This window comes from Perognathus longimembris, chromosome 28 (assembly GCF_023159225.1).
Source record: "Perognathus longimembris pacificus isolate PPM17 chromosome 28, ASM2315922v1, whole genome shotgun sequence".
In the NCBI taxonomy this organism is placed as follows: Eukaryota; Metazoa; Chordata; class Mammalia; order Rodentia; family Heteromyidae; genus Perognathus; species Perognathus longimembris.
This window is the reverse complement of record NC_063188.1, coordinates 16,132,572-16,144,714: the sequence shown is the minus strand read 5'-3', so window position 1 is coordinate 16,144,714 and position 12,143 is coordinate 16,132,572. Positions and strand designations below refer to the sequence as shown.

Here is a 12,143-nt window from a genome sequence, read left to right as displayed (position 1 = left end):
GTATGTCAATTTATCTTCACAACAATGCTGCAAGATAGGTTCTATCCATATCCTTGGTTTATAGATGACATGATTAGGCCTCACAAAGATTAAGCCAGTTGTGCAAGTTCCCTGAGTTACTAAATGGCAAAGGCTACAATGGAACTTTAGTCTCTGTAATACCAGTCACATGCCTTCTATTCACCTGCTCAGTCTCTCCAAGAGAAACCTGAAGAAGGAAGCAACACACATTCCCATCCTTCCTCAGAAGAATCAGCTTGTAAGGATCTGTGAGTGCAGATCTATCAGCAAGCTTTAAGTGCTTAAATCTGGGCTAAGAAAACAGAAAAAAAATGAACACAGCTGCCCCTGGCACTCAGGGACTTCTTCTTTTTTTTTTTTTTTGCCTGTCCTGGGCCTTGGACTCAGGGCCTAAGCACTGTCCCTGGCTTCTTCTAGCACTCTACCACTTGAGCCACAGCGCCCCTTCTGGCCATTTTCTGTATATGTGGTGCTGGGGAATCGAACCCAGGGCTTCATGTTTACGAGGCAATCACTCTTGCCACTAGGCCATATTCCCAGCCCCAGGGACTTCTGATTATTGGATGTGGAAGAAGTATAATAAATACAAGGGTAACTTAGAGGAAGAAAAGAAATGGTGGGAACAGGAAGAAGAGTCAGAAGAGTTTTTCCATGCATGTTTATCTATATCTGTGTGTGTGTGTGTGTGTGTGTATGTGTGTGTATTGCCACAGTGTCCCATGTGTGTCTGAAGGAAGCCTCAATAAAGATAATCAAATGCTTACTGTGTACATAGAAAAATCCGGATTGAGTTCAAGCCCCAGGACTGGCAAAAAAAAAAAAGAAAAAAGAGAAAAATCCTGAAAAGCAAGGCAAGCACAGGTTGGCTCACACCTGTAATCCTAGCTACTCAAGAGACTGAGTTCTGAGGATCATAGTTCAAAGCAAGGCTGGGCAGAAAAGTCTGTGACACTCTTATCTCCAATTCACCACCAGAAAACCAAAAATAATACTGTGGCTCAAGTGGTAGAGCACTAGCCTTAAACTGAAGAGCTCAGGGACAGTGCCAAGACCCAGAGTTCAAGCCCCATGGCCAACAACAAAAACAACAAAATCCTGGAATGCAATTGAAGGCTATGAAATACTGAGACAAGGAATCAGATCTGGGGAAGTAGGAGGAGGAAGGGGTCAGAACATTGATGAAAGAGCCATCCTACTCATTAGAGCCAAGAGACCCACAGGAAAAGGGGACTAAAGCATGAAAGAAAAGTGGCAGTTAAACTAAGGAATTATCAAGCAGATGTCCTATGCTCAACCAAGGATGAGGTCATCCTTAACCCACTGGGCAAGAGTGGAGAGAGCAGGGAGTAACTGGAGAGGCCAAGTGGACCAGAAAAGGTTTGGGACATGCTGTGGGCATGAATACATGCAAAGAAACAAGAATAAATGCATAAAACATTGTAGAACTGCCTGCAGAGCGCCAATGAAGTTAAGCTTCTGGGATTTATGCATTTGTTGATTACCCACTTTGTGTGCTACCCATAGTAAATATTCAACTCCAGGCAGCCGCCTCTGCACCTTCCCCACTCTTTGGCCTCCCAGCCAAGGTTCTGTCTCATTTATTCCTAACTTGTGAGTAATCGGAACAACAAATTATAAAGACAGAGCATACACACATAGGGCTTGCTGTTATAATCAAAATGTACAACAAAATTAATCTGACACATATTTAATGATATGCATAATTGTTATTGTGCTGGGTGGCAATTAGGCATAAATTGTAAACAGTTCACATAAATGCCTGTAATTAGAATTACTTCCAAACAGTTAAACCAAATTCTTAGTTTTTTTTCTGAGTTTGTCAGACCTTGTGTATCTCTCAATCTGCATCCATTAGAGCAGTGTGGTTACTGAGTGGCCATGGATCATCACTTTCATCAAGTGCTTGTCTCTTGATAGAGGATGAATCCTTGGGGTATGTTTGCAAACAGTCAGCCCTGGCTGTCACGCAAAATGTCCCCTCATCTGAAGAGCCCATCAAGAACCAGATTTCTTATTCTGCCATCTGATAACTTCAGAAGATACTCATTGCCCCTCCACATGGATTTTTGGAAGGGGTCAAAGGGTCAGGCTTTTGGATAGGGGAAGAAATGTGCTCTGAATCCCAATGGGTGGGGCCCCAGAGGCAGGTGGATCACAGGATAAGAGAAAATGGATAAATTTCCTGTGTACACCTATCTTAGGAAATCATTGATATGGTCATCATTGAAAATACCCCTCAGAGGAGAAAATTCTCACTACAAAGAAAATCCTCCTCTTCTCTAACCTTGAAACCCTCCCTCTTATATTCTTAGGAGAGGATCAAAAGGGATCAATAGCTATGTGCATAAGATCATACAAAATGATGCTTACTGAAATGAGCTCCAAGAAAAGGAAGTAGAAGGCTTCTGTTTGCTGTTCATTTTCTTCTTTCCTTTTTTCCTTTGGTTTATTCCCTTTTGTTACTGTTTTTTATTCCTGCATTCTTGGTCTTGTGTACCAGTTTATCTGATTTGGGAAGGGGAAGGGGAAGCAAAAACAGTGAGACAAAGGGTGAACCAATTTCACAGTGAAACGACACTATCTTGGAAATGAGCTATACAACTTTGGGTGGGGCGGGGGTTAGGAAGGGAAAATTGGTAGAGAATGAAAGAGAGGATGACACTGTTCTAAAGGAAATATACTTATCACCTGACTCGTGTAACTGTAACATCTCTGTACATCACCTTTACAATAAAATTTAAAAAGATTACAAGCAAGGCCACAGTAATGCTACCAGCACAACTATGTTCATTGCAGCACAATTTGCCATTGCTAAAATATGGAACCAACCCAGGTGCTCCTCATGGATCAAGAAAATTGTGGTAAATATACACAATGGAATTCTATGCCTCTATCAGAAAGAATGACATTGCCCCATTCGTAAGGAAGGACCTGCAAAAAAAATCATACCAAGTGAAGTGAGCCAGACTCCAAGAAACATAGATTCTGTGGTTTCCCTCATTGGTAATAATTAGTACACGTCTAGGATAGTCCTAGCAGATCACAATACCTCAATAGCTATGTACATATGAACACATAAGATGATGCTAAGCGAAATGAACTCCAAATTATGGAAATAAGTGGTTTATCAACATTGTTATTTTCAATATTGTAAGCTTATAGATGTCCCCCGGCCCATAAGCTCTGCCCTTGGCAATGTGACTCCGCCCCTGGCTACCTGAGGGGCAGGCGGAGCACCTCCCACCTTAGTTGCATGAGGGTATAAAGACCCCCCAAAAGAGAGTTCAGGTGCCATTTTCCTCTCCTCTGTGGGAACTTGGCCATGCCGGTCCTGCTGGCAATAAACTCTTTGCTCTACATGACTTTGTCTATGGTCTGTGGTTCTTCTGGGACAATTTTCCTTTCAAATATACCATATGAAATTATGCCATTTTCTTCCCCAGGGTTTTACCTCTGATGGATTTTGATACTGTGGATATATATATATATATGTATATATATATACATATATATATATCCATCCATACATATACATACATATATACACATACATACATATATGTGTTCATTGGGACTAGGGGAGGGAAGGGGAATATCAAAATGGAGAGAAAAAGGATAAAAGGTGAACCAACACAACTTACAAAACTATATGCTATAAACAAGCTGTACAACTCATGGGGAGTGGGGGGAAATGGGGAGGGGAAGGCAGGGGAAAATGAGGGAGGAGGTGAAAAGTTGGATAAGAAATGGAGGAAGCAACAAATTGTACAAGAAATGCACCCACTGCTTTACGTATGAAACTGTAACTACTCTGTAATCACTTTGACAATAATTAAATAGTTCAGAATAAAAAGAAATGTACTCACTACCTTACTTATGAAACTGTAACCCCTCTATCACTTTGACAATAAATGAATTAATTTTAAAAAGTCTCTCTCCTCCACCTAGTGAAACTAGTGAGGTCTTTAAATTCCAGACATATGTTACTTTTATTTTGTGATTAATAATAAATGGTTGTTAAAAATTCTGAGGAAGCCAGCATATTCGTAGGGGTACATGGCAGTACATTAAGCTGCAGAATCAGATAGATAGACCTGGATCTCATAACTTGCTCACACTAAAATTCTGGTATTTATCCTCTCTGAACCTCAATTTTCTCTCATGTAAAAATGGTTATAATAACAGTATATACCTCATATGGATATTGTGAAGATTTCATAAGATTATGTATATGAAACCCTATCACACTGCCTGGAATACAGTAAAAATTTCCTTCACTGTTAAATCCACTTGTCATTATTGTGGCTATTGGTTCTTTTAGCTTTAGCCATGGCTTCCTCATTACCGTGCCCGTCCGTCCATGTGTTTACTTCTGTAGGAAGCAGAACGGCAGGAAATGAATGTATGAGATGCTACTGGTAAAATCTGGATGGTGAAAGCCACAGATGACCTTAAATCAAACAGAACAGCACAGATGGCTCAGACCCTCATCTATATTCCATATTTGTTGCAGGGAGGTTGGTGTCGACTTAATACACCACAAACCCTGGCATTTAGAGGAGACTGAAACCAGGCAAGATGAAAATTCTCATTAGAAACATTTGTTTTGTCTATGGGCATATCACCCTGAATGTGCCCCATCATGTCTGATGTCAGAAGCTAAGCAGGGCCAGGCCAGGTTAGTACTCAGTACTTGGTTATGGCAAATACTCATTTAATCACTAAAATGTATTCGCTGAATGCTTAGTGCAAGGCTCTGGGAGGCCAAGTGGTATAGGCAAGATATTTTGTCAGGGAAAGAACTTGTGAGTTACATGTGCAATAAATATGGCAAATGAATTAATGGAGTATATCCTCTAGACAGTGCTAGCAACCAGGATGAACCTCTGTTTAGAGGCTCAGAGAAGTTTCACTTCTCTGAATTTTTGAAGTGAATGCGTAATTGAATTATATTCCACAAAATTAAGAAAAGTAAGAGAAGTGGTGAGTTGAAGAGAAGTGAGAATATTGATGGACGTGACACTGATCCAATTCACTGTATTCATAAACTGCTTCATTAAATAATACCTCTTTGTACAACTACTTAAAGATAGTTTAAAATAAACTTTTAAAGAAAACTTGTTTGGCTTTTATACCCCACTCCCCAAGTTTATCCAAGATTCCCTCATTTCTTTCATGAATGTTATTGTGTGTCAGTAAACCTATTTGAGAAATGAAACAAAAGTAAAGGATTAACATTCTGATATGATTGTTCAATTATATATAAAATGTACATATATGTTTATAATTGAAAATATTATATTATATATATTCCCACACAACTGGCATCTCTGAACTTAGTTTGTGCCTCCTGAAATAATTGGATTCTGTGGCCACTAGCTTTGTTATTATTCATGCATAAAAATCACCCTTAAATTGGTGGACTAAACCAGCAATTTAATTAGGCTCATAGATTCTGCAGGTCAGGAGTCTGGCCTAGTCACAGTGCAAAGGGCATATATTTATCCAACAATGTCTATGACCTCAGCTTGGAAAGTCATATGACTAGAAGTGACTTGAGAGCAATGAGTATCTACAGACATCTGCACCCATATATACCTGACAGTTTATGATGGTAGTTGGTGCTAGTCAGTGTTAGTATACTGGTCATACTCAAATTGTCAAAGTCATTACAACTCCACATTCAAAGAGGGAGGACATAGATTCCACCAATCAATGGGAAAATCACAAAAAATTCAGATATTATATAGGCCAATAGATATTGTATGGAAAACACTTCTGTCTCGCAGAGAATATTAATTGTAAAACTTCCACATGACCATTCCATGTGACTTATGGTGACTTCAAGGTAATTAGATTTCTTACACAGTATTGCAGTGCTACAAAAATAAGATTACAACAAACTAAAAGTTGCATCACTTTCTGTGATTAAACTTGGAAATACCTCCCTAGATTTTGAATGCTGCTTTGGGACCCAAGATATGCTTTCTTGGTTCCCTTGCCATGCTCTTTTGGTCCAAATACTCATTAACACTTTGAGATTCAAAGGGAAGGACATTGATCCCAAAGGTTGGTGGGGAACGTTTTAACTCATGTGTATATTTAAATTTTTCCTTAGCCACTTATCTGTCAAGCCCAAATCTTACCCATTGAATAAGCAAGGAATGGGAGCTCCAATGACATCTGGTCATCAAATACACATTGAATGCTTACTATGAAACAGGCACAAAAGTTTTGAGAGATACACATAAAACATAAAAGTATAACTAAAAGTGGCTATGTAATTATCACTTTGCCAAATGATAAGAAGTATAATGAGGTATTGAAATGGAGCCTAGGTTGGTAGGGCTAGGTGATGCTGTAGGCTTACAAATTAGATGAGGTATCCAGAAAATACTGGTATCTAATATCAAATTTAAGGAGAGAGCAGAAGAATAAGAAGGATTCAATTATATCACGTTCTGATTCTAAGCAAAGGGAATCCCATAGATATGTAGTATAAGACATAGAAATCATTTACAAATTCAAGTACTATCCAAATGTGGACCAAGCCCAGAGTTTATGATGGTCCATGATAAAGTTTGACTGGTAGAGGTCAAATTCTTAGAAGTCTTCAATCATCTCCTTTACTTAACTTTCACAGTACTTGTTGTCAGAAAGAGGTAAGGATGTGCTTCTTATGGAAGAAAAACAAGGAATTAAGTAAAGAAAGAATAAAATATGTTATTTTTGCATAAAAATAATGTGGACCCAATCTGGTGATATTATTTGAACTGAAGTTAAAAGACAGATGTTGGACGGTAGGGCTTAATATTTCCACAACACAACTCAGTCAACCAGCAGAAGAAATACCTTGCCAACAACAATAGTAAACAGAGATCCAGGCAAAACTGAGAAGCCTTAGAAACTTGGCCTCAATTTTTCTAGCATCTGCTTTCAGCTGTCAGACAAGTAAGTTCACAATTATTCAGATACATCCCTGTTCCATAGTTCTTTATGATATCGAGCAGAAAAGGGCTCATGGCATCCACCAATGACGATAGTAATAGCTATTAATGTATTAACTAATATGTACTGAACATATTTCACATATCAATAATCTCACATATGTTCCCTTAATCCTCCTAGGAGATTTGTAAGATAAAGAAGTACTAATATTTCCACATTACTCAGGAGGCTAAGTGGCTTGTCTAAGTTCAGTCACAAAACAATCTGAGTTGCAAGTTCACTTGATCTCTGGATAACATTTCGTATACAGCACCCCTAAAGATGAATTCTTGAGTTCTCATTTTTATCAAGATGTTGACTTAATATAGGCCAGATTGAACTGTGACCTCCCCTTTCTCATAGCATTGCCTTTGTATTCTGGGTTTTATTTGAGAATTTGAATTCTAGCTCAACAAACAGGTTCTATTTGGGGGTAAATATAAATGAAAGAGGAAAGGCAAAAGAAGAGAAGGAGGGTAGGACAGAGTAATATAGTAGATAAATTTGGTCAAACTACATTGTATGCAAGCATGGAAAACACCACAATGAAAACCCTTTGTACAATTAGTGTAGACTAATAGTATATGTAAAAGAAATAAGGAAATAAACAAATGGAGATTCCTTTTTTGTTTTTGTTTTTGTTTTGGCCAGTCCTAGGGCTTGGATTCAGGGCCTAAGCGCTGTCTCTGGCTTCTTTTTTAGCTCAAGGCTAGCACTTTGCTACTTGAACCACAGCGCCACTTCTGGCCATTTTCTGTGTATGTGGTGCTGGGGATTTGAACCTAGGGCTTCTTGTATATGAGGCAAGCACTCTTGCCACTAGGCCATATCCCCAGCCCTAAACAAATGGAAAAATCTTAAGTCCCTAAACTTATATAAACCACCACTTGAGCTTCAGTTATCCTTGGAGAACATAGGTCATGATCATCCTCCCTAAGTACTTTGAATTAAGTGGAATACAGATAACAGCTTGCCTTTAATAGATCGTCTTACTTGATCTCTATAGGGCCCTGTCTCAAGTATTGAAAGGAAGAAACCCAATTAGCTCTAATTGCTGCTCGCCATGAACGAGCTGCCTTATCATTGGCAGATGGCATTTACTTTGTGAAGGAAACAATGACTAAAAATCTCCAGGTGGACATATGCCTCTCCTTCTCTACCATGCTTCTTTTCCACTAGCATATTCCACCATCTCATATCTCTAAGACCTGTAACTTCAGAGTTGGTAATATGAGTGTTTAAACTTGAAGATCTCCTCTTCATAGGACAGTGATATTCCCAGAAGGTCAGGCCACTCTATCTTTCCTTGGATGAATTGAACAAATGTTAACTAGGTTCTACCTCTGTGTTGTACTGTGGTACAAAGTGGTTAGACTGAAGAGTCTACAAGATAATGTGCTATGTACATATAAAGAATTTATGCTTAACTTCATACGTACCATATTTATGTGTTAAAATTATATTTAACAAATGATCTGACATGAATGAGTGAATTATTTGTGGTCAGTTTCCCAAGACTCAAAGAAATGGTGGTCACTGATTCTAAGAGGAACTGCTCAATATTCATATCCTACCATAAATTCTATTATCAAATTTGCCCCCAAGATAAATGTCAGTCTCTTCAAACCAGAAGTATTCTGAAGACATATATTCCAAAGTTTATTCTGAAGAGGTAAAATCCTGTACCCTGTAGGATACATAGCTACATGAATTCAGTATTAGGATGAGGTAAAGATACATACACGAACATTATGCACAATATAATCACTGCTACAGTAGGTGTAGATGCAAAGTCCCATAGTAGCATAGGAGAAAAGAGGACTTGACTTTAGAGGACCCATGAAGGATTATAGAACTTCACAAAAATTTGTGATGCTTAACATTTTATGAATGAAGGACGAAAAGGAATTAACCAAGGAGAAGAGAAGCAAAGGTAAAAATTGGAACCGCATGTACAAAGTTGTGTTACAAAGAGAATGATTTTTTTAAAAAATTGGGGATGGGGGTTCTAGTCACAGAAGTCACAATAGTGGAGGAACTTTAATGTGTTTTTCAGTATCGGGTGATCAATCTGGTACTAGTCTAAGGAAGAGCCTAGGAAACTATCTTACGTCATTTCAGCCCTCACAGGAATTTATGGTTGTAGTATCATACCAGATTAAGAATATTAGAGGTACAGCTTGTAATTTTCCACCTTGGGTTTTTATTCTAGAAATGACAACATGTCCAGTTTTTGTAACTGTTGTGCTTAGCAGATGTGGAGCTATCCTATCCTATCTGTCAAATGTGTTTGCTGTACAGCTTCAGGACACTGAGAAGGGGAAATATAGAGGTAGAGGAAGTGATGAGGTCCCTGTTCTTAGAGAGCTAGAGAGCTTATAATTTGCCTGTGAAGGGGAAAAACATCTAGAATAACTTCCATCATGCTTTATAAAGGGAGGCTCTACCTTTTGCTTATTTTCAATGATTTGTTAAACTTTGATGGATTTTCAGGGGGTAATTTATTTATACATTTCTACCTCAAAAAGCTATCTTCCTACAATTTAGTTTCTTTACCAAGAGACAATATACACTCTAATTCATATTGATTTTCCTATAACAGTCTGTACATCTGCTAGTAAGTATATTTTATTTGTTGTCCAAATGGTGCTGTACTATACACGCACCATAACACACTTTGTCTTCTGTTGGTGGTATTGGGATATGAACTCGGAGCTGTGCACTGGCTAGGCTTGTGCTCTACCAATTGAGCCATGCCTCCAGGCCTGTTTTGCTGGCTATTTTATTGCTGGCAATTTTTAAGATAGGGCCATTCTACCCTAACCACCATCCTCCCAGTCTTAGCCTTCCAAATATCTAGGATTACAAACTTGAGCCATTGATGACTAGTGACAGTTTGTCTTTGATACATATATATTGTGATGCTCTCTCCATGTCAACACATACAACACTGTCTTGTTCTGTTTTTAAAAAATAATTTTATTGTCTTTAAATAGTTGTACAAAGGTATTGCTCTTCAACAAATCAGTTTATGAATACAATGTATCTAGATTAATGTCACACCTTTCAACATTCTCACCCCTCTCTCCCAACCAGCCTTTTCTTCTCTTCATTGTCTAGCCCCTACCCTTTGAGCTTTCCTTACTCCTTTCACATACATGCATTCTTGTGTTTATATTGTTGAACTATGATTTTGCCTTTCTAAGGAGTTGCAATCAGTTCTTCACCAAATCTACTTTAATTAATACATTAATGCTTACATGTGTTGTATTATATTTCACTGTATGGGTGTGATTCAGTTTATTGAACCAGTAAGATGGTTCTTACAAATAATCCTAAAAGTAAAACTAAACCTAATTTTTTAAATTTTAGGAAATTTTGGTGTCATCCAGTTTTTATCAAGACTTTGTTGAGGGAATGAGAGATACTAGGACTTAAATCACATTACATTACTCTTTTTTCATCTCACTTCTAAGGTATGTTATCCTAAGAAAAGTCATCCACAATAGTTTCCTGTTTTGAGTACTTCACAATTCAAGTTGCCTTTAGTTACACATTCATTTCCCACAATTATTGAAACTATACAAATGTTTCCAACTGTTTGGGGAGGGGTCTCACTGAGTTCCAAGAGCCACTAAAATTTCCAAATGTTTTTTGACCAGGTATACATCCTATATTGTGCCAATTTTCTCAGGGCTACTTTTACATCATTGTTCCTTAGTGTATAAATCACAGGATTGAGGGAAGGAGTAAGCACTGTATACAGAAGGGAAAGTAACTTTAATATACCTTCATACTGAGGCCCTGATGGGAAGCCATAAACAATACCCAGTGTCCCATAATAGAGACTGACCACTGTTAAGTGGGAAGAACAGGTGGAGAAAGCCCGTTGCTTCCCCGTGGCAGAAGGAATCTTCAGAATGGTGGAAATGATGTAAAAATAGGAAGCTAGGGTTAGCAGGAAGGGGCCAAGGGCAAATAAAGACGTGCATACAAAAGAAGTCATCTCAGCCACTTCAGTATCAGTGCAGGCTAGTTTCATGATGGGCTTCAAATCACAGAAAAAATGGTCAATCTTATTGTCAGAACAGAATGTTAAATGAAAAATAAGGACCATGAGAAGGATGGGTGCCAGAAATCCAGCCATCCAAGAGGCAACAGCTAGTTGGAAGCAATTCCAGAAGTCCATGATGCTGAAGTAGTACAGAGGGTTACAGATGGCTATGTAGCGATCATAAGACATTACAGCCAGGAAAAAGCATTCGGTAGCCACCAAGGAAGCAAAAAAATAAAACTGACAAGCACAGGCTGAGAAGGAAATAGACACATGAGCTGACAGCAATGTCTTGAGCATTATGGGTTCAATGGTAGTGGTGTAGCAAATCTCTAGGAAGGAGAAATGACCAAGAAAGAAATACATAGGGGTGTGAAGGGAGCCATCAGCTGACACCACAGTAAGGATCACAATGTTTCCCACAAGAGTTATCACATAAATTGCTAGAAATATCCCAAAAAGAAGAAATTGAACACCATGCAGACTCCCAAACCCCAAAAGGATGATTTCAGAAATTTGAGTCATATTTTCTTCTTCAGGGTTAGTCATGATTTGAATCTAAAAAATAAATCAATAAAAAATTGAAAATTGAGAGACACAGGGTAAAAAAAGACAAACAACTACAATAGCAATACTTGCAAAACTGTTTGGTGTAAGTGAACTGAACACCTCAGGGGGGGAAAGGGTAAAGGGGAAGGGGGAGGGGGGTATGAGGGACAAGGTAACAAACAATACAAGAAATGTATCCAATGCCTAACGTATGAAACTGTAACCTCTCTGTACATCAGTTTGATAATAAAAATTTGAGAAAAAATTGAAAAATAAAGCATTGATCATATTTTAGGAAAAAAGAAACTTCAAATGTACCAAGCCTAATTAGCTTTTTCTAGATTAATATTTGTCAACTTAAGATATGTATTTGACTACAGTCTCTGAGGAACCATTTGGGAAGTTATTCCATGACTTCATTGCATTTAGAATACATAGGTTCCTGAAATAATTACTATGTCACAAATATATACACACTTTCTCCAATACTTATTTTGAAAACAGGAGGAAC

General features: G+C 38.2%; 1 protein-coding gene across 1 annotated transcript; it reads right to left on the bottom strand.

The window, feature by feature from the left end:
* Positions 1 to 10,663: 10,663 nt before the first annotated feature.
* LOC125342964 (olfactory receptor 10A7-like) lies at positions 10,664 to 11,608 on the bottom strand. Its single transcript, XM_048335309.1, has one exon. It carries the CDS (start codon positions 11,606 to 11,608, stop codon positions 10,664 to 10,666), a length of 945 nt encoding a protein of 314 aa, XP_048191266.1.
* Between the last annotated feature and the right edge of the window lie 535 nt (positions 11,609 to 12,143).